At 44.7% G+C, this 22,658-nt stretch overlaps 1 protein-coding gene across 1 annotated transcript in view; it reads right to left on the reverse strand.

The window, feature by feature from the left end:
- The window catches only part of PCP4 (Purkinje cell protein 4), a 52,857-nt gene extending 30,403 nt beyond the window's left edge, over positions 1-22,454 (reverse strand). Inside the window, exons 1-2 of the mRNA XM_064647080.1 lie at positions 22,360-22,454; positions 1,268-1,319 (exon numbers count right to left, since the gene is read on the reverse strand). Coding sequence (XP_064503150.1) covers positions 1,268-1,319; positions 22,360-22,368 — 61 coding nt within the window. The 5' untranslated portion in view covers positions 22,369-22,454. The remainder of the gene's footprint in view (positions 1-1,267; positions 1,320-22,359) is intronic.
- Positions 22,455-22,658: the final 204 nt, after the last annotated feature.

A 22,658-nucleotide genomic window follows, 5' to 3' on the forward strand; every position in this document is an offset into this window, starting at 1 on the left:
GATTTCATTTACTGTAACATTATGCAAACAGCCCTTATGGGAAAGTCACCTCCCTGCAGTAGGAAAACTATCCATAAAGGAGGCTCTTAATGCTTTAGGATGTGTTGTCTCAAAGGGCCAAAAAATTCTGTTTAGACCAACACTTAAAGGCCAAAATACATATCCCAAATAACTGCTCAAATAACCCATTTGGAAAGCCCTGGGCTTTTCAGAGGATTCTTCCTGCTTTTCAGTAGATGGGACACCAGAACACATCCTTCTAATTAGAACTGGATGAGCAAACAGAAGCAGAGAGAATATTTGTATAGTTTAATCCTCATCCTGTTCATGAATATCTTCCAACTGATGCTGCCTCATTTTCAGCTGGGTATATAATAAAACTGATCAAACTGCTTTCCTTCTAAAAATGATAACTGGATTTTGATAATTTCATCATTTGTATGTAAAGCACTTCTGCTCCTATAGGAAATAAATGAGATTTCAGCTAAAAAAAAAAACCCAAAACCAATTACTGTTTTCCCTGAAAATTCAGGTTTGCATTTTTCATGGTGTGGAGGGGAAAAAAATCAACATTTCCCAATTAGAATTGTTTGTGCCACTTAAAGGGCTGAGACTGGTTTCTTCCAGCTCCTTTGTTAAAAGTCTGAAAAAACCCAATGAGTCACCCCCTTAGAGGGGTGGGTACAAGTCCAGATTCACTCCTGACAAGTGCTGAAGTTTGGAGCCTGTTTGCCATCTGCTCCTTCCATGTGAGCCACTCCATGCACAGCCTCTCTGCAGCAACACTCTACACAAGTGGCTTCTAACTTTGGTATCTTAGTTATGGGCCTAAAATCGGGGGGGATGAATCAGACCACAGAAATTATGTTCATTAGCAAGTCCCCTGTAACCAGATTATTTCTCTTCACCTTCTCCATTCACAGAGAAGCTGCTCATAATGCTTAACCTTGTCTCCTTGTGTCCTTTTCCCACCTTGGTGTCCTTTTCCCACGTACCCAATCTTGGTTTAGCCTCATTTTTATCTGTGCTGACTTCTATGGAGTCCTTTGGTTTACCACAGTACGTGCTCAGAATCAGGTCTCTGCTTTAGTAAAGGATTCAAACATACAAACAGAAAGAAAACAAACCCACTGAAGCCCTTCCAGTTTTTAAAACACGGCCAAAGGCAAAGATATGAAACCAAAGCCTTTTGCTACCAGACAACTATCAAATATTTTGGCTCAGTTTTACTCGATATTCTCCATCAAGAAATGAAGTCTCCCCTTACCATTCTCACCAGATGTCTTGTCTTTTCCATTTGTAGCTCCGGTTCCTTGTCTCTGTCGGGGGGGGGAAAAGAGAAACAACAAAACAAGTGGTTAGAACACACTTTGAACATGCATTTTTTCCCCTTGGAATGACTGGAAGTTACACCTGGATTTCTTCTATTTATGCTGGATTGTCATTCACTCTCACGAAATGTTGCTTTAAACACGACCAATCAGAACAGGAATGTTTAATACTATTTAAAGGTTGGACTTGATGATCTTGGAGGTCTTTTCCAACCTAACAAAGGATTTATATTCTCTGATTTAGGTACAGCTGCATCACTGTGTGCCCCTGGATATAATTATCCCACGTTAACGATGGGATATGTGTAATGAAGCTTCCAGCAGTGCAAGGGTTTGAGCCACAGCCCATCATCTCATCTCCTCAGCTCTCTGCTGTGCCTCCCTGTCCATGACTCAGGAGGATTACAGGGATGCTGTGAGGTTTTGCAGGGAGAAAATTCTAAAGGCCAAAGCCCAACTAGACGTTAATTTGGCCAGTGCCATAAAAAAAAATAAGAATGTTCCTGTAAATACATCAGCAACAAAGGAGAATCTCCTTCCTTAAGAGATTCATTTTCTGCTTTGGCCGCAGGAGAAGATGGAACTTCCCACTTCAGCTCACTCTGTCCAAGGAATAGCCTCCTGACTTTCCATGAAACCAACTGATTTAAGTCACCAACACCACTGCAGTCCAAATATTTACAGTGGCAGGGCTGGAGTAGTGTGGTTATACTGCCAGGGAACTTCCCAGCTTAGGAATGGTCACTCTGTGAAAATTATTCTGTGTCCCCTAGAAAATATCTCACAGGCACTTTAGCACCTTAAGGTACTTTGGCAAATATGGCAAAACTTACATTTCTTATGCAAAATTATTCATATTTGTTTAAAGAACTCGTCCTCTGGGGTTGTACATGTAAAAATCCAGGAGTATTAAACTCAGTGAGTAAATCCAGCTGCATTCAGCCACCAGAGGCAGAGCACCCTCCTGCATGAGGGAAGTTAAACAGCTACAGCAGCACTGCAAACCAAATGCTTTGTACCAAAATATGGACAGTGTCGATTCTCAAATGAAAATTCAGGCAGACAGATTTATCTGAAGTGTGTATATATATATATTTATCTGGTTAAAACCTTCTCTGCTGCCCTGGTTTCTGCCATTCATCTTCCAAAGCAGTGGTATTTTCAAGGTCCTTTCTGTGTATGGAGCTGATCACGATGTACACACAAAACCTTCCTGTGTCCTTAGCTCTGACACAGAAGGGGGAAAGTAAGTTCTTCCACCCCCTCAGGAGAGTACAAGAGCTGCACGTGGTTTCCAACGGTGTCCCACCTCCTTCTCCAGGACAGACTTCAGTGCATCTGTCTCGTCTCTGCTGGCTCTGCCTCATCTCTCACCGTGTGCAACGAGACACAGCAACCCCAGAGAAAACACCTCTGAGCCTCAACCACAGCTACAGCCTCCCCCCAAAATGGAAATACATTATTTGTCCCTCCCTGGAGCCTCAGAGCCGAGGCAGGAAAGAAAACTTCACCGATAACATCGAAGAAAGGGATTCTGAAGGGATAAACATCTTTGACAAAAGCATAAGTTACCAACGGCCAGGAATCAATAAATCCACCCAACAATCAGTTTGGCTAAGGATGTTAACCCTTATGACTTTGTTTGGTTAATATTTCAATTCCAATCAACATTCTAAACTAGATTTTAGTGTAAATTTATTAGGACCACCCAAAAAAAAAAAAAAAAAAAAAAAAACCAAAAATGCTGGATTTTCCTTTCAATAAAAAGGTAACTATATTGCTTTTTCCTCCCCTGTATATTTTTAAATGCTTTTCCAAGTTGTCTTATTTCCTGAGCATTTGAGGCTGTGCTACTTAAGCTTTATGAAAGCTTCTCTTTCCTCCCCTGGCTATACCTGTCAGGTTCAGTCTGCTATTGATGGAGTGCTGGAATATGGATTCACACATTTATTGCACTTCTCCAGACTTCCCCTCAGGGAGAGGGGAATATTGTCAAAGAAAATGAATAAAAACTTGGGTTTGGTAAATGAAGGTTTTTTCTATTCATGAGGTCACGGTGCTTTTTCTTTAAGTCTGAAATCAGCTGAAGTATTTTACAGCCATTTGTTTGATTGGTGACCACTGGACTTCTACAGAAGGAAGCCTGAAAGTCTGCCAAACCAACTTCTGAGAGCTTTTCCCTTAGTTATACATGTATTTTGATCCATAAGCCCTGTGCTGCCTTCCAAGTGACTGCAATGCATTCGAAAGTGAGAATCAGTTTCTCATTAACAGGGCACTGAAACTTAGGGAAAAGCCACATACAATGGGATCATACTCCTGCAAAGCCTTTAGCCTTTCATTCCAATACATTCAGTGGACCCACTTTTCAAAACATTTTCAAGATGTTGGTATTATTGGCAGCTGGAGCTTCTTTCTTCTTTCATCACCTTTCATGATGCTACTGCAGGCTCAGAACAAAGCTGAGCTTTTCAATGTGCTTCAGAGCACAAGGGGACTAAACATGAGGGGGAGTTACTGCAGGTATTTTCAAGAGGCAGTGGATGAAAGCCCTCCAAGAGTTGGTATAAATGATATCGTCCTCAGATGCAAGAGATCAAATTTAAACCACAGAAATACAAGAAAAACTACATTAATTTCTGGCGTCTGATGCTTTCACAGGATGGGTCAGGATGGAAGGGACCACAGTGGGGTCATCTGGTCCCACCTCCCTGCTCCAGCAGGGTCATCCCAGAGCACATGGCACAGGATTCTGTCCAGATGGGTCTGGAATATCCCCAGTGAGGGAGACTCCACACCCTCTCTGGTCTCTGTTCAGTGCTGGGTCACTGCCCAGCAAAGAAGTTCTTCCTCATGTCCAGGTGGAACTTCCTGGGCATCAGTTCCTGCCCGTTCCTCTTGTGCCATTGCTGGGCCCCCCGAGCAGAGCCTGGTCCATCCTCTGCCCCCTCCCTGCAGCCCCTCCAGACCTGGGGGAGGTCCCCTCTCAGTGTCTGCTCTGGAGGCTGAACAGCCCCAGCTCCCTCAGCCTTTGCTCCTAAGAGAGGATTTCCATTCCCTACAACTTACAGCAGCTCCCTTCGTTCAGAGCTTGCTTCTAAAACTCCCCAGCATTTTCTAAGGCAAGCACCAGGACAGAAACATGGAATAAACTTTCCACCAGGCATCAAAGAAACATCAGAGCTGAAGTGAACATGAGTGCAAATCCGTAACGATTATCCAGTAAAACAGGATAAACAGTTTTGTTGCTGTGTCGCGTAGGAGGAAACACAGTTTATGACTGCTTGGGGCTATATTAATTTTTAACTCAGTGGTTTTACAGAACACCAAAGACACATAATTAAAAATGTCTCCAAAAATCAAAGTTAGTCCCAATTTGTCAGCAGAGGAAGTAAAAAAGACTACTGCCATATGCTCAAAATCCCAGTAAGAAAGGAACAGGTTCACTTTCCCGTTAAATTCTCAGTGCTCTACGCAGCACTAGTTGATGTGGGATGAAAAACTGTACTAAATTAGTCCCCCAGGCATACAAACTGAGGTCAAAAGTGAATTTGCAGCCAGGAGGACATTTCAAGAAGAATGTTAAATTACTGCAGCAGCTTCTCCACTCATCTTCCAGCCCCTCCTGCACCCTCGAGCCTAATTTTTGCCTTTAATCTTACATTCTGTTCTTGTCTTGAAATAGCCTGACCTTTTCATTTATGCTTTTAATTATCACCTCAGTATCAGGGACCGTAGCCAGGTGTTGATTACAGAATTTCTGGGGGGCAGAAGGGTTGTTTGCTTTACGATGAAGCCACACAAAGTCCACGATCGGGGACACGAAGCTGCCAGAAAGTTCTGACAAACGGGCAATAACAGCAATACCATCATCCTGCTGCTTCATCTCAGGGCAGGGGCAACGAGGCACAGGGAGCTGTATCCCAGGAAAGCAGTGAAGAAGCATCCAAGAGTGGGATTAAGAGAATAAAAACAGTGGAAATTTTTTGCGAAGTGGGCAGCAGAAGGAGCCAGCGTAGACATGACTCAGGACGTGGACACATGAGAAGTTATGAGGATGCCCTGTGCTCCCTGGCAGTGAAGTCTGTCCATATCCTAAGCTTTTCTTAAGCTTTGTTTTCCTACCAAGTCCATCTCCAATGTGTGACAGAAGGAAATAAACACATGTTGGTTCTGTGCAGCACAAAAATGGCTGTGGCTCAGCCCACTGCGTGCCAAGAAATCTTCCCTCTGAGCTACCATCCCTTTTTCCATACAAAGCTTTCTCTGTAAGAGACATAAATCCAACTAAACTATTTCATAAGCACCTTCTCTTTTTTTTTCATAGCCTTCTGCTTTAATTAACAAATTCAGCTGTCTCAGCCTCGAAGTGAAAAAAAGTACTGAAAAACACATTTAAAGATTTATGAAGTTTATGACCTTTCTGCAAATAAAAATGTCACTGTAAATATCTGCTGAGGGACTTTCCATGTTTTCCAACTAAGGAAAGCTTCCTAATCACGGCAGAATGATCAGGATAAACAAGAATTTCTACCTGCTGTTTTTCAGGACTAAATGCTTAGAATCACAGAATGGTTTGGGCTGGAAGGGACCTTAAAATCATCTTGTTCCGACCCCCCTGCCATGGGCAGGGACACCTTCCACTAGACCAGGTTGCTCCAAGCCCCATCCAACTTCCTGCACAATTCCTTGAATTCAGTTAGGGCTGACTACCCAGAAACAAAGTAAGAAGCAAAAGTTCTTACAAACTGATTTTACGACTGATCTTGACTTGTGTTGGTTGATCTTTGAAGGTACTGAGAGTTTTCGGGCACTGAAGGAAGCCCCAGCTGAGGTTCATCAAACTACAGGCAGAGGCAGATCCCAAAGCACATCTATTATTTAACCATTACAGCCTGAAGGGTCATGGTGCATTTATTAGCTTCCCTAAGGTGAAACTCTGAGGACATTCCACCAGCGTGGAACACTTCTTACAACTAAAGAAGGAATTAGAGGAATCTGGTTTAAAAACACATAAATTTGGGACTACACACTTCACAGTCTCTTTTTCAATGTACCTTATGTGGAGGCATGTGATGTTCAGCTCTCCTGGTCCTAAGAATCCAGAGTTTTCACAGAATCATAAGGGTTGGAAAAGATCTCCCAGCCTATGGATCCACTCTGTGCCCCATCCCCACCTTGTCCCCCAGCCCAGAGCACTGAGTGCCACAGCCAGGCCTTCCTGGGACACCTCCAGGGATGGGGACTCCAAACCCCCCTGGGCAGCCCCTGCCAAGGCCTGACCACCCTTTCCAGCAAGAAATGTCTCCTGATGTCCAACCTGAGCCTCCCCTGGCACAGCTGGCGGCCGTTCCCTCTCCTCCTGTCCCTTGTTCCCTGGGAGCAGAGTCCGACCCCCTCCCGGCTCCCCCCTCCTGTCAGGGGGTTGCAGAGCCAGAAGGTCCCCCCTGAGCCTCCTTTTCTCCAGGCTGAGCCCCCCCAGCTCCCTCAGCCCGTCCTCACATGATTTACTCCCTAGACCCTTCACCAACTTTATTGTCCATGGTTTTTAACACCATGGTATAAATTTGCTACTGAAGAAATCCAGAAAAACAACATATCCACTTAAAAAACACGTGGTGGGCACTGAGGGAAACACCAGCTTTGCTGGTAGATCAACACACTGTCCATACATGCTCCTGGAAAATAATTATGTGATGAGGTGACATCCTGAGTGGGAATTTTGCAATTGCTTTTCTTTCGTGCTCTAGCAAAGAACACAAGCTGCACATCAGAAACTAAATGAAGATCCAAAATTTAAGCAGAGGAAGAACCAAGCAGCTATAACCTGGGATGAGTGGGTACACTCAGCAGAATTCGGGATTTCAAAATTATTATTTAAGTTAAACTCTTCTTTATTGAAGATTCCTGTTTTCACTGTATTTAACGACCTCTTTCTAATGCCATGCCTTGAAACTACAGCACTCAGCATTTCACACCTTAAAGTGTGAAAACCATTACTCTTAACCACAACACAGCAAATAATTTGGTTACCCAAAAAAAAAAAAAAAAAGGCAAAATATATTACAAAGTTTAAGAAAATGTTAAGAGCAGGAAAAACGATGTTGCTGTAAAAGAAGGATTTCCATTTGCTGAAGCTGCAAAGGATTCGTGGCCTCTAAATAATGGGATTGGAATTTTAGCACCACTGTATTTTTTATTTTTTTTTTTGGAATTATAGATCAGAAAGCATGAAAATGAACAGCTGGTAGAGATAAAGTGCACTGCTGGAGAGGCAGGCACAAATTCTGCCATTTCACTCATTCTCTCCTAATTATGTCTTCTCAAAACTGGTCTGCAGACAGATGGCAAATCCCAAACCAACTCTGTGACGTACAGGTTCATGCACATCAGTCACAGCCAGGCACCTAAAGAACATCTGCAGACAGAAGTGAAGAATCCCAGGGAGAAGGTCAGATATAGCAATGAAAACTGCAGAAGAAGCCATAGAAATAAACCTTCCTCGCTGCTCTTGTGCCTCCAAGTTCCTCCACTCTTCTGCCACGTTTTTATGGATGTGGTACTGAATATTTATGAGATGAGAGCGTCCTTCAAAGCCCACATTTAAGGTAATTGCACCAGGTACAGAACATCCAGCCAAGATTTCGCCTGAGTGATGGGTAAATCTGATAATGTGCCTGTTACTTCTGTCTCACACATCAGTGTGAGGAACCACAGAGCACATTTTCTGGGCACCTCAGAGAAAGGAGAAAAATACGGATCAACTTCTACTTCAGTGCTTCCTCTCACCTTCTCCCTGCATCCTCCCTTACACCGAGGGAGTTTTCCACAGCCAGTTTTCCAGGGCAGCACGATATTGCTGGAGCAGGAACACCAGAATCCATCTTCCCATCCTGGCTGTCAAAGCTAAATGATCCCTGGCACTCTGACAATTCCTGTAATTATCCTCATGGGTCAAGCAGTGTTCTACTTGACTGGCTCTTGATTGTCCCTAATTTTATTAAGGCTCTCCTATAGCTATTTTAATAAATTAAAGCTACACAGGTGGGCTGAGATGAACTGATGGGATTCAAACTGCACTGGCTAAAAGCTGGCACAGTGACAGGGGTTTTCTGGGACTTCTTTAGTCACATGGTCATGCACACGGTCATCCTAGAAACCACAGTAATATTTGTCAGAAATTAACAGGTCTGTGACAATTACACATGATTTTGTTTGCAGTGTGGTCACTGCCCATGTAAAACACACATTTTTATTTACACATCCATGCAAAAGGCACACAGAATGACTTAATCTCAGAGCTGCTCACGGACTTTGGAAATTTGCCTCAGTTTAAGAGGTGTGATTTGCTTACTTTTGTCCACACAGAGATTTTGGCTTGAGGTGTGTTCTCAGAACAGGCATTTCTGAGTGTACACAGACAGCAGGGCTTCAGCACCCAGCACACTTAGAATCATAGCATGGCTTGGGGCGTAAAGGACTTTAAACATCATCCAGTCCCACCCCCTGCTAGGGATAGGGACACCTTCCACCAGACCTGGTTGCTCCAAGCCCCCTCCAACCTGGCCTTGGACACTTCCAGGGATCCAGGAGCAGACACAGCTTCTCTGGGAAATCTGTGCCAGGGCCTCACCACCCTCACAGAAAAGAATTTCTTCCTAATATCCCATCTAACCCTACTCTCTGTCAGTTGGAAGCCATTCCCCCTTTTTCTGTCACTCCAGGCCCTTGCAAATAGTCTCTCTCCATCTTTCTTGGAGCTCCATAAGGTCCTGGAAGGCCACAATCAGGTCACCCCAAAGCTTCTCTTCTCCAGGCTGAACAATCCCAGCTCTCCCAGCCTTTCCTCCCAGCAGAGCTGCTCCAGCCCTCTGATCATCTTGGTGCCTCCTCTGGACTCTCTCCAGCAGCTCCATGTCCTTCCTGTGCTGGGGATCCCAGAGCTGGAGGCAGCTTCCAGGATAAAAGAGGAGGCATCTGACAAAAACAGGCAGAGAGACTCCCTGTCTGGGATAAGGAACCTACTTACAGTGCTGGGTCTGAATATTCTAATAGCACAGAAAAGAACTTTCCCTGTGCCCCACTTTTGACGATGCTGGGCTGTAATTTATAAATCAGCACAGTGAGAACCTGCTGATTTTGTATTCAGATTCCATATTATGCTCTAAACAGAATATTTACACCAACACCAAGTGTAATCAACGTAATTAGCACAAACAGTGGCTTGCTTAATATTTAGTTTACTAGTATATTTTGAATTAAAACATTATTTCTCCGAAGACATTGTAATCACAATTTATTTTTTTTTTCCGAGGCAGGGATTAATGGAATCTTTGAAGTTAATTTTGAAAGCAGCTGCAAGAATGTATTTCCCAAATCCTGTTAATTACCATGCCAGCCATGAGAAGTAATCCCTTTTTTTTTTTTTTTTCTTGCAGGAAATGGAGGATTTGATCCAGCATGGCTTATTTACAGAGCTAACTCATATGTGGACAAGGAGTTGTCTTGAATTCAGCAGAATTACTTGCATGAGTGCAGTTGGAACCTCAGTGTGGGACTGTGGAATTTCTCTAAACTGAGTGTTAGGTTTTTCTTTAGCAAAGGGCAGAAAGGGGAAAATCAACTCCAGAATAAGCCTTCTCACACCACTTGCCAAAAAATTACCTCAGTTCTCATTTGGACATGGGTGATACAGCCTAGATCCTAATTACACTGTTTTCTCTTTATCCATTTCCAAGGTGACCCCTGAGGAGTATTTCAATTACATAATAATTGATTAAGCTCAATAGCATAAATAAAAAGTGACTGAGGTTCTTAAGGTGGTCTCTTCCTTCTTTTCTCTTATGATCCCTTATCTGTTGGCAGCATCAGACCTGGCATTACAGTTCCAGAAAGGGCATTATTGGGCAGGAAACCTGCCTTAAGAACTCCTACTTCCCATTCCAGCCCGATCCAGCCACACCTTCCCGTGCCCAGGGCCTCGTTTCTTTGGAAACAATTGTTTGCAAGGTCACCCAGAAAATAGGAGCACTGAAATTATTCAAGTTAAAAATAACCCTTCGGCAGAGCTGTGTTGAAAACAATCATTGAAATGATCCAGCTAAAAAAAGAAATCCATGTTTCAACTGTTCCTGTTGATCATTTCAGTGATGAGTTGATGTCTCTGATCCACAAACAGTTGTACCAGGGCAACCTAAATTATAAGCCTTGACACCTGTGCAGGCAATACAGGCAGTTCATAGCAAATGATTAGGAGCAAGACAACCCTGGAAAGCCTGGAAAAAGCATTTGGATACAGAGAGTGTCTTGGTTATCCTTTAATATCAGCATCTTCAGATAGGAAGAGTGTCCTAAGCCAATTAAGAGGTCAGGGATCTTGCCTAAGCATAACATAACTGATTGTGGATGGTGGTTTTGTAGCAAAAAATTTACTTTAGATTTCATTCTTCCGAGCCCTTCTGAAGTTTGGGGGTAATTTAATTTGCTGAGCTGTAAACCCAGCTGTAATTGAGTTCCAGGCTGTCTTCAAGGGACAGCTTGGATTATTCATGGCAAAAAATCTGCACTGACAAATTGCTTCATATCTGATCATATTGCCTATCATTATTAAAACAGGCTGCTTCTTCCCAGACTGCAAAAATCCTGGTGGGTTTGGGTTTTTTTTTTCCCCTGTTGGCGTGTTTTTATTTCTAGTTGTACAATTAAAAAAAATTAAAATAAATCTGTTCTTATTTTCTTGCTGTTTCCCTACACATTTCAGAGGCAAACAGATGCTATTACAGTCTGTTGGGCTGCACTAGGAACAGGCCAGCGAGGTTTTCCAAAGGCATTAATTATGGCAGCTTTGAGTCACCACGAAAAAAAGGAACTTTCTGCCTTCGCCTCGGGGCAAAACATTTGATTTTTCAAGACGAGACCTCCGATTTTCAAGACAGGAGCAAGAGCGAGTGTTGAGGATGTTTGTGCATCACTTAACTCCGCTCCCGGAGCCAGTCTGGTCACAGGGAGAGACTGCCGGCAGCCCCCCAACCACGTGCAGGGATGACAGGGACGACAGGGACGACAGGGACTTCTCCAGGGTTATTCCAGCGGCAGGGAATCACTGGACTTCGAGCGCAGCACAGACGGATGACGCCAATCCGTTATCCCTGGCTTTGTGCCACGGGCACATCCCTGCCAGGGCAGCCCGGGATCGGCGGCTGGAGCTGCCCTCGGAACGGGGCAGCGCTTGACACAGAGGATTTGTCCCTCGTTTTTCCAATCTAGAGACTTCAGGGGAGCTGCTTCGTCGGGAAGGGAAGGGGGGGGAGGTGATGCGGATCGGAGCAAAGCTCCTGACGCCGGGAGCCGACAGTGCAGCCAAGGGATTAGGAACAGCCCGGACATAATAAAAGGGAAAGGGACAGGGTGATGCACAAGGTCACCTTCATCTCCAGGAGCCGGGGGCAGCAAATAAAAAAAAGCTCACACGCAGCAAGCAGAAGAAAAGTCTAGCTCTGTCCAAAAGAGAAAAAGTAAAAAAATCAGGATTTCCACAAATGAGGAACTCCCAGGACGCTGCAGCTGCTCGGTGGAAGGGATGCTGCTCCTCGTTTCATTGCCAGCAGCAGCTGAGAAGTTAAGGAAGAGATTTTCACTGAGCAGCTGCAGGTTGTTCGCAGGGTCCCCGGCCCCAGCACAGACACACCAGGTTACCTGGCCTGAGACCAAATGTTCCACAGTTCCTGAAGTGCCACAGCCATGGAACAAGTGCAGGTGAAATGTGCTCAGGCAGATTCAGCAAAAGCCCCCCTGCATTGTTTCAAACACTCTCCCTCCACAGACCTGGAGGGAGCAACAAGAAAGATGAAGAGAGACTATTTACAAAGACAAGGGGGAATGGCTTCAAACTGACAAAGAGTAGGGTTGGATTGGATATTAGCAAGAAATTCTTTACTGTGAGTGTGGTGAGGTTCTGGAACAGATTTCCCAGAGAAGTTATGGATGCCTTATCCCTGTAAGTGTTCAAAGACAGATTGGATGGAGCTCTGAGCAACCTGGTCTAGTGGAAGGTTCTCTGTCCATGGCAGAGGGTTGGAACTGAAGGATCTCTAAGGTCCCTTCCAACCCAAACTATTCTGTGATTCTACAAACTGTGTTTTCCAATTCAAGTTCAATGAAACCTTCTCCAATCCAAGTAATCCTTAGTCATTCCCTGTTTTCAGTTTCCCATTATGTACCAGTCTCCATTCTGCACTTTGTGCCTTCCATACGAAGCAGAAGAAAAATGTTATCCATCTAAACATTTGCACCTCTTCAAACACAAACACGGCAAACCATCCTGCAATGCCATTAAAAAGGGGATCCTAATGTGCTCCTCCAGAAAATCCATAGTCTCACATACTATGACTAGACAAAAAAAATAAGTTCCTCAGAAGTTTCATGCAGGAAGCAGATGTAGATCCAGCTGTGCTGCCCGACACATTGCAGCCAGACAAAAACAGCTATTAAAGGCTTACATGGCATGACTGCAAAAGCCATTCCTCAAATTCAGGTAATTTGCAGCTTGGGCTCTTTGCAATTCACGATATTAATGCCAGATCCTTTGCTACCCATATTTATATCACCTGCAAATCCGTCCCACAAGTCCAGTTCCAGGATGGAAGGGCGCCAAGCTTTTGATCCATGCAAGGAATACAAAGCAGTGCTGAGAATCAAAGCCCTGGGGAACAGAGAGGAGCTGCTGTGATCTGAGTGGAGAGGTTCACTCAGCTTGGCCTGGGTGTTGGTGCTCTCCAGTAGCTCACAGAATATGCTGAAGGAAAGGAGTGATAACTAGCCAAGTCTGACTGGCAAATTAAAATTGGCATCGATCTGGCCTGCCTTAGGCATTTGGCTGCCCTGCTTAAACTGCAGCACATGTGTGCTGGCACATGTATTTTAAAGTGTGCCAAGCCAACAATATGTTTGCTCTCTTCCAGGGGTGTGTATCTGTCAGATCTGACTGCAGCAGTGATATGTGTGAAGCAGCTATGAAGCCACATGCCTTATTTCTCTCCCATGTCATCTGCAGAAAGCTGCCTGCCTTCCCATCCTCTCTTCCTCCTCCTCCCTTCCCATCAAATTAATGCTTCTAATTTGCAGCAGTTTATCTCCTGCCTCCCTTCACCTCCCTTTTTACAGATACATGGTTGGAATTCAAGGAAACTGATTTCTATGTCATTCAGGTTTCCTTCCAGAACTGTCCCTAAGTTCAAACAGAAGTCGTTCTTCAGAGCACTTCCATTAGCGTTAAAATTGTGTGCTGAGGAGTCAACATCCAGAGTATTCAGTGTTTAAAAAAAGAATAATTTAATACTGTGCATTTGAAAGGGAAGCATATTTCCTACAGGAGAAAAGGAGGACAGAACCCCATTACTTGCAACATTAAAGCTAGAGAATGAAAATGCCTAAAATTCAAGTGAATCACAGAATCAATTAGGTTGGAAAAAACCTCTGAGATTATTGAGTCTAAGAAAATCACACTTGTGATTTTTATGAGGATTATTTTCCTGCTTCTGAAACTCTCCTCTCCCAAACCTGGACTTCAGCCTTTTCAAAATGTGCTTTCACATTTATCTGGGCATCAAACTCTGGTTCATGTCATGGAGGCTTTTCTCCTTCACCAGATTATGTTGCATCTGCCTGATGGAATCAGCACTCACCTTGTTTGGTCCCTTTTAAAACAAATCCACATTGGACATCCAAAGCCCAACTCCCTCATTCCCTGGTAGAAAAGGGCACCCATCTAACCAACCCAACTGCCTGTTGAGGCTTTGCTGAAGTTTCTGAGTAGAGATGCAAAGGTCCAGCAGTACTTGGATAGTGGCTCCCATCAGGGATGGGATCAGTTGAAAAAACCTGGATCAGGAACACCAATTCACTAAAGGCAAACATTTTGTGGGGAAGTGCCATGATAAAAACATTCTCACGGGTCACTGGTCTTCCTTCACATCCTGAGTGCCACTAGGAAAAGGTCTCATATCATCAAAATCTTCAAGAAATCAAACATGTCCTCAGATCTACTAATTTTTGCTTCATCTGCTTAACTACACACTTGCACCAATTCAGGAGGTACCATGATCTCAACAGCCCTTTCCCCAAAAATGCATCTTCTGCAGTCAGAATGCTGCCAACTACCACTTCAATCCCTGGTTATCCCTCTGGATTCAAAGAGAACAAAGCATCCCCAGGGCAGGGGGACAGCCAGGTGCCCAGGAGAGCGGTACCTGCTGGCTTATTTTGTGGGTCATAATGGACACAAGGAGATGCAAATCATCCCCAGGCATTAGCAATGGGTGCTGTCTGCTTTCCAACACTCTGCCCAGGGATTTTGAAGCCATGCAGGTTCCTGTTTTTCTTCTAAGGTCTCCTCCACCCTCTACAAAGCCAAGGGATTTTCTGTGAAAAAACTGCTTTTCACGTGCAATCCTCCTCTCAGTTCCTGCAAGAGACGCTGACTTAGAACCACAGAATGGTTTGGGTTGGAAAGGACCTTAAAAATCATCCAGTTCCAATGCCCTGCCAGGGGCAGGGACACCTTCCACTAGAGCAGATTGCTCAGAGCCCCATCCAACCTGGTCTTGACAGGATTTTTCCAGCTGTTTCACTCCAGAAGAACCCGTAACTCCTGACAAGCTGAACAAGCTTTAGCATAACATGGATTTCTCTGTTTCCAGGGATAGCCCTAGTCCGTGCTAGCTTGGGCATTTCTGAACTGTGCTCCATCCTTCCTGGAAAAGGTGCACCCAAAACCCCTGAAAATGCATCCACAGCAGGGTGTACAGCCAGCCAGGATCCCTACAGGAATCCCTTCTCCTTCACTTTTAGGAGACTCACGTGCAGCAATCCAACACGACCTTCCACAGCATTTCCAAGTTTAAACCATTATAACCTAAACATGTTCCAGGTTTCCCTAGTTCTGCTGTTGCAGTTTCCCAGTTCTGCTGGCACCACCCAGCAGCTGTGGCTCCAGAGCCCAACCTGAGTCAAACCTGCCAGCCAAGGAACACCTCATAAGGCTGGTGACAAAACAGCTCAGACCTTTCTCTCAGGCACTGGACATTAAGACCCAATGTTAAAGACACTAAATATGCATTTGAACATATTTTGGCATAGTTAGAGCTCTGTGTTTCCATACATTGGAACATATGATGTTCTCATACCTGGTGCCACCTTCCCCACCATCTCTGAGGTCTCCAAAGTCAGACAGAAGGACACCACCTTCTGCAGTTTTTTCCTTTTCCTTTTGTCTCTTACTTTTAGCTCTCATAAAAGAGCTCTCTAACATCATTCCATCTACTGTTACAGCACTCACAGTGCCAGCTACACCCCTGGTTAGGGTCATATTTCATGCACTATATACCAAGGTGATAATACAAGAACACTTGGTGTCTGTAAAATAATACTTTTCTCCTTAAGAGGAAAGACTGTTCAGCTGTAACTAATATTCAAGGCATGTAGGCAACCAATTTTCATTTCTTCCCTGACTAAACTTGTGCTTCATCCTCCAAATTCCATGTAAGTGCATAAATAAGGCCACGTCCCACTTGGTAAGAACTGATGAGTTCAGACACCACCAGCCAAAAACCTGGTCTATGTGACACTTGCCCAATTTAAGCAGACAAGTCTGGTCTCCAAGGGAGCAGACACAGAGAGTGGGCACGAGTTGTGACCTCAAATTCTGCCATTATTAATGTTTCACAATTGCAACTCTTCTGCAGTTTCTTGTCACTTGTTTTCCTAATAAGAGAAATGTAGCTTATACAGTCTGTCTCTATCTTTCCATAAGAGAAATAAAGACTGGTTTTCTTAATTAAAATTAGAGGATAATGGGGGGGGAAAAATGATTGTGATTTGACCCAGTTTCTAGTTATCTACCAACATCCAAACAACTGAGGCAACACAACACCTTTTCTTAGAAAGAGGCTGAATGTATGTTATTCATCTTCATTAGAATATCCTGTGCCTTGCAGAGAGAAAAGTGGTTCCTGGCTCAGAGAATTTAAGTCTCTGGTGCAACCTGAGAGGCTGAAGGAAGGCATTGCTTTCCCCTGTTTCCTCCAGCCTTCTTCTCCCATCCTCCTCAGTGGGTGTCAGGATTTACACATCCAGTGGCAAAGCCACTCTATCACATAGCAAAGGTGAAGAGGCAAAACCTGCAAACCCGTTTTCCAAGCCATCCCTAAAAAAAAAACTGACAGACAACAGCACACTGGAAATCAAATATTTTATTCAAGTCAAAAAAAAAAAAACACCCAGAAACCTTTGATGAAAATGCCACAGCTGTTCCTGCTGCAGTTAACTGCCACTATACATCACATTTCATCATTAGCCTGATCCAGTTAATGTAGAAACTGTTGGATGACGACTCTTACAAACTTGCCAACTCATTACAAATTTGAGGATATTGGACTAGAAACTAACATGCTTTACAACCTGAAATTATATTATCACTTACTGCAAGGTGATGGTTGGAGTTTTCCTGTTGTACAAATGCAGGAGTTCTTGCTTTAATTTATTCTTTTACAACAAAATATGATATCTGAAGCGTACTATTAAGGCTAAATGTCCTTTTTTTAAAGTGTTTTTTGTCTGAATCTGTTGGCACTCCATACATTGCAAGAAAACCCGTGTGCTTCTGCCAGTTCCATTAAATTAAGAACAATTTCCAACATCACTTCTAAGAGCTATTTTAGAAGATGCTTGATCCCACTGAAACCACACTGATGGAAGGAGTAGGCAAAGTGACAGATGTAAAACTTATTGTTCTCCCTTCTTCCTCCTCTTTTGAGCTGCAATTTACCACTCAGCTAATAAATAGACATGAGTTAAAATTAAAAACTGATGTTCATGTGCTTATCTATCCCACCCCCATCTTGTAACAGCTGCAGAGTTTCCTCCTCCACCCTGCCACGTTCTTGCTGTGGTTTTTAGAGCTACACACTTTTCATACCTATTGTGGGTATAACCTCGGTGAGGCAAATAATTAACACTTGGGGGTCATGGCAGTATCTGAAAAATGCATCCAGAAGGCCCCCCCTGAGATGAGTGGCTGGTTGAGACACCCCCCCAGCACTGGAAGCACCCAGAGAACAGGAGCTCCTCTAAACAAATGTAGTGTATTTTCCCCCTACAAACCAGTTCTTTGACTCTCTGCCATCAGATTGTCATTGTACAATCCTCACTTGTGTTTATCCGGTTCCAAAATGCTAAGTATTATTTCAGTGAAATGGTTTCAACTGAATTTATTAGAATGACCTAAGAAAGAACTCCAGTGCTGCCATTTAACTACCTGAAGCAGCCACAGTTTCAGACAAAAGCCTCCACCTACCCATAATGTTTCACACTCAAAAGTGTCCCTCTCCTTCTCCAAGAGCCTCCTGCTGGACACATCTGTCCAGAGGGACAGAGGCATGTTCCAGGCTCTCCCCTCAACCTGGAGGGAAGGGTCATGCCCAATCCACCAAGCCATGGGGTATTACTGGTTTGGAAAACAGACTGCCCTGGTGATTGGTGTCTTACAGACACACCTCAAGGACTGGTGAAGCTCCATTTCCAGAAAAATGACTCTTATCCCAGTGTGAGCCCACATCAGCCTCCACCTTTGCTGAGCTGGCTGCCTGGGTACCTCCCCCTGAAGTCATCTGAGCTTCAAAACAAACATTCAGTGCTCCAGACTCCTCATCTGCCCGTGAACTCCCTGCACACCCCTATTACAGGACACACAAACGTCCTTCAGGATCCTTTGGAAGGTGGACACAGCACAGCAGTGGCTGCAGGATTCAAAAATCAGAGGCAATATAAGGCAAAGAGCTTGGTGCAGCTCAAAGAAACAAGACCTGGTGTTCTCTGTATCCAAACCCCCTGTATATATGCAGAGGTGAAGTTCCCAACTCTTCACCTCCCCAACTAAGAGACTCTGTGGAGTCAGAACTCCACCATCTCTGAATTTCATGTGCCTGGTTGCTTGACACCTGTTTCCAAAGGCAAGCCAGAATATTGAATATTCTTGCTGCTGTCTGGCAGCTGGGCCAGTGCTCAGATATATCAAGCTGCTGGCTCAAACCAGCACAGCAGTTGTGGTGCCCATCAGCACCCTGGCAATCAGCACTGCACTCCTCTCACACTGTGGGAGGCTCTTCCAGTGCAAGTTTTTCCTCTTAAATCACAGGTGCCTCAGGCAATCAAAAAGGATTTCCCCAAATGGCTCTCCCAAAATCGGACACCTGAAGAACGTGTGTTAAAGCTCAGCTCCTTCCCAGCACCAACACCACTACTACCTCCCCTACAGCAATACTGCTCTGGCCTTTAACATCCAAATAAAATCAGTGCATCCAACAAGACAAATCCCTGCCAAGGCTGTTTTAAGTTCTCATGACACATGTGCTTCAGCCCTGAACCACTGGAACAGCATCCAGGGCTCCAGGACCAGAGTGTTTAAGTGCACTCCTTCCCAAGTCCTGGTTTCTGATGACAACCAGAAACGTTCCACACAGGAGGCAAGAGGGAATGTTGTAAAAATGTCTGTGTGATTAAATGCCTCTTGTGCATCTTTGTGGCAGGAGAATACCACGACCCAACACCATCTGCAACATGTCAGAGAGTTAAATGACTGATAAGATGACAGGAATCCCTGTGGTGAATCAAGTTTATGCCAGGAGTGAGTTTAGAGGCTCACTGGTAAAACAACTGGCTGTGAAGAGCAACTTGGCATTGGGCTGTGAGCCCATTACCCAAAACCACTTTCCCCAGTTCATCCTGTGTGATTAGAGAGGTTTAATGGAAGACAGGCTGCCTCTCATGGCTGCTCATTGACAGTAGCTGATGTTTCCCAGCACGGCTCTTCTCTCTAGGCTCATAAAAAAAATAACAGAAAACAGCTACAGATCTAAAGAAAAGGCTCCTCAGTTATTTGATGGCAGATTTTTCAGAGCTAAAAATGCATGTCAGTCTACAGTGACATTCCCAAGAAGTTCCCTGTGCAGCTGAAGGATCTGTCTGCCACCAAAAGCCGGGCAGCAGGAAGCACTAACCATGATTTGCAATGCCACAAGATCCAACTTTTACACTTCACGTTCCCACTACTTATGGGGCCAGATTTCTGCCAAAGCTTATTAAACACATTTTCAGACAAATATCCCTGAGGAAGAAGTGTAGAGTTTTTCTGTGGAAAAGTTCATTTTCCCTTCTGAAAAAAAAAAAAAAATTAGCTGCTAAAAAATAGAAAAATACTACAGCCAGATGAATTACTGCTTCCTGCTCAGCTTTCTCCACCAGGAGACTGGTAATCACGGAATGGTTTGGGCTGGAAGGGACATTAAAGCTCATCCAGTGCCACCCCCTGCCATGGGCAGGGACACCTTCCACTAGCCCAGCTTGCTCCAAGCCCTGTCCAACCTGACCTTGGACACTTCCAGGGATCCAGGGGCAGCCACAGCTTCTCTGACAAACCTGTTCCATCAGTCTCATATCATAAATCATCATAATCACTGCCCATAAGTTAATTTTGCATGAAGCAGTAGAATGAGAACCCGTGCAAAGTCTCAGCAAATAACTCTGAGGGAGATCAAAGCTCCTGCAACCACGTTTCAAGCGCTGCTCAAATCCTGACAATCATTACCATAAAGTAAAAAAAAAACCCTTCCCACCCTCCCAGCACCCTTGTGTTTGGGATAATCTTTAGATGGCTCTAAATGAGCCTCTTTCCAATCACCCTGTCCACAGATTATTTTAGCAGATTAAGCCAAAGAGAATAAAAGTATCTTTCAGTTACAGCATTAGAAGCTAAATCCACTAAGACCCCCATGGCAGCAAACAGTTGTCTAAGGAGCTTTCTGCTCATGGGGGTTTTTTTGCTTCATTTTTTAAACAACAGTCTTTTGCAGAGAGGTTTGGGGTGGTCTAGTTGCTTCCATCTGCTTTTTAGCAGATCTTGCTGTCAGCTGTTACTCCAAAGGTCAGTAACAGCAGGGAGGGGGTTTTTTGGGTGATAAACTCCCCAATATTGGCAGCTGAATGACAGTGGCACCCAAGACACCGAGCACAGTGCTGAGTGTCACAGCTCTGCACCAAAGAAACATCTCCCAGCTCCAAGGGTTTGCTAGGAATAGTGCTCTGGGAGGCACAAGGAGATGCACTATGAATAGAGAACTCCTATGCTGAATGGAGGATCTTTATGTTCACTGAGTCTTTTAAAATCCAAAGGGCGAGGAATCTGATTCAAATTATGAAAGAGAGTTACTGAGCAAATACAACCCAGCACAAAAGCTGCAACAAGACTGCCTTGGATAGTTATAAGTACAGCAGCATCACCCAAATATTACTCCTCACTTTAAGATTTTTTCCCCAAATTATATATTTAATTAGAACAGTGTTGCTGCATCTCACAGCATCCTTCAGCTGGACTGGGGAGTCAAAGTAACAGTGACTGAAACAAAAAAAGCAACAAAATCCCCCAAACTGCCTGAACTCCATCCAGCTGATAAAAATACAGGCAGCAGCAGAGGAGAGGTCACGGAGAGCCTGGTGCACCACACCTGGGCTGCCTGATCCCTGCAAAGCACCGTGAGGATTTCCTCTGCTCTCCCCTCTTGGCATGACCTGGAAGCCAAGATTTAAGCTGCTCCTCATAAATCCCTGCACCAGGAACACGCTGCTCCACTCCTTTTCATCTTGGGTTTGCACCTCGTGTATAAAACCACAGCTGAGTGTAACACCTGCAGAGCAACGAGGCACAACAGATTTGGTGTCACTCTTAATTTTGCTGCTGAGAAAGGAAAATCCCATTTAATAGATTAGCAGGTCTTTTATAACAGCAAAGAGCCTCCAAAAACAAGTGCTGGGTGAGGCACAGTTACTGGTACATCTGCTGATTCCCAAAGAACGAGCTGCACTAAGGAAAGAAGGATCTGCCAGCTGAACATGCCTAGCACTTCACTGATTACACCATCCAGGAGTCCTCCTGCCTGGCAACACTTCCCACTAAGAAAATTCTATTTTGAACTTTTCCAGTGAGAGAGAAAAACCAAAAACAAATAAACAAACAAAAATAATCCAAGGAAACCCACAAGTGCAAATTCTCAGCTTATTTATTTACAAGTGGACAAGTGATCCTTACATGTTTGGCACTATTTACATTTTTTCCCCCCTCAATTGTAATCCTTCCCAGGACACCACTTGTAAAGTTTATATCATCATTCCAACTACAAATAGGGCAGGTTTTTTTTTTCCATGAGCTCCAGCAGGCAACTTTCCCACAACTTACTAAATCCTTTTTTTTTTTTTTTTCTCAAGGGAAAGGATGAGATAGACAGACAGATAGATAAGTAGATAGATGGGCAAACAGACAGGAAAGCATTAGACAGATAGACAGATAAGAAAGCATTAGATAGATAGATAGGAAAGCATTAGATAGATAGACAGATAGATAGGAAAGCATTAGATAGATAGATAGATAGATAAGAAAGCATTAGATAGATAAATAGACAGGAAAGCATTAGATAGATAAATAAATAGATAGATAGACAGATAGGTCGATCTAGTGTTCCAGGAGAACAGTCCATTCCATCATTTTCCTGAATGGTTAATTAAAGCTAAACTTTGGGAAGTGTGCTGTTGTGCTCTGGATGGAGCACTACTACTCTATTTGGCAATACACATACATATACATATATATATATGAAATTATTAGTGGGTTTTAACTAAATGACTCTCCACTGCGTGCCTGGTCCTTCGAACGGCAAAACATCTCCTTGCTTCATGCTCTGCAGGCACACGCACACCTGTGGAGATCTATTTATTAGGGTTTAAAAGGATCCGGCTATTACAGATCCGCACCAAGCGCAGCGGTAACATCCCGCGGGGAAGCGCAGCGGAGCCTCGGGATTGCACCGATCGCTCCCCGGCCGGCCGGAGAGAAGCGAAGGTGACATTCACCCTCCGAGGAGGTAGGGCAGACCCCACGTCCCGTGTCTCCCGTGTCCCCCCCGGCCCTGCCGGCGGCGCTCACCTCGCTCATGTCGCGACAGTCGCGGTCCCTCCGGCGCTCGGCGCTCCCGCCGCCCCGCCAGCCGCGTTAAGAAGCGGCGCCGCGCGCCCGGCCCGGCCCGCGCCGGCCAATCAGCGGCGAGCCCGCGAGCGCCCCACCCAATCCCGAGCCCCTGCATCCCGAGGGCGCGCGGCGCCCCCTGGCGGCCGCGGAGGGGGCTTGGTCTCCCCTCCCGATCCCGCCGCCTCATCCTCGGCTTCTCCCGTCCCTTCCTCCTTCTCCCCCGGCCCGGGAGCCGCGTGGAGAGGGCTCATGCGGTT

The sequence above is a fragment of the Pseudopipra pipra genome, chromosome 2, assembly GCF_036250125.1.
Source record: "Pseudopipra pipra isolate bDixPip1 chromosome 2, bDixPip1.hap1, whole genome shotgun sequence".
Classification (NCBI taxonomy): Eukaryota; Metazoa; Chordata; class Aves; order Passeriformes; family Pipridae; genus Pseudopipra; species Pseudopipra pipra.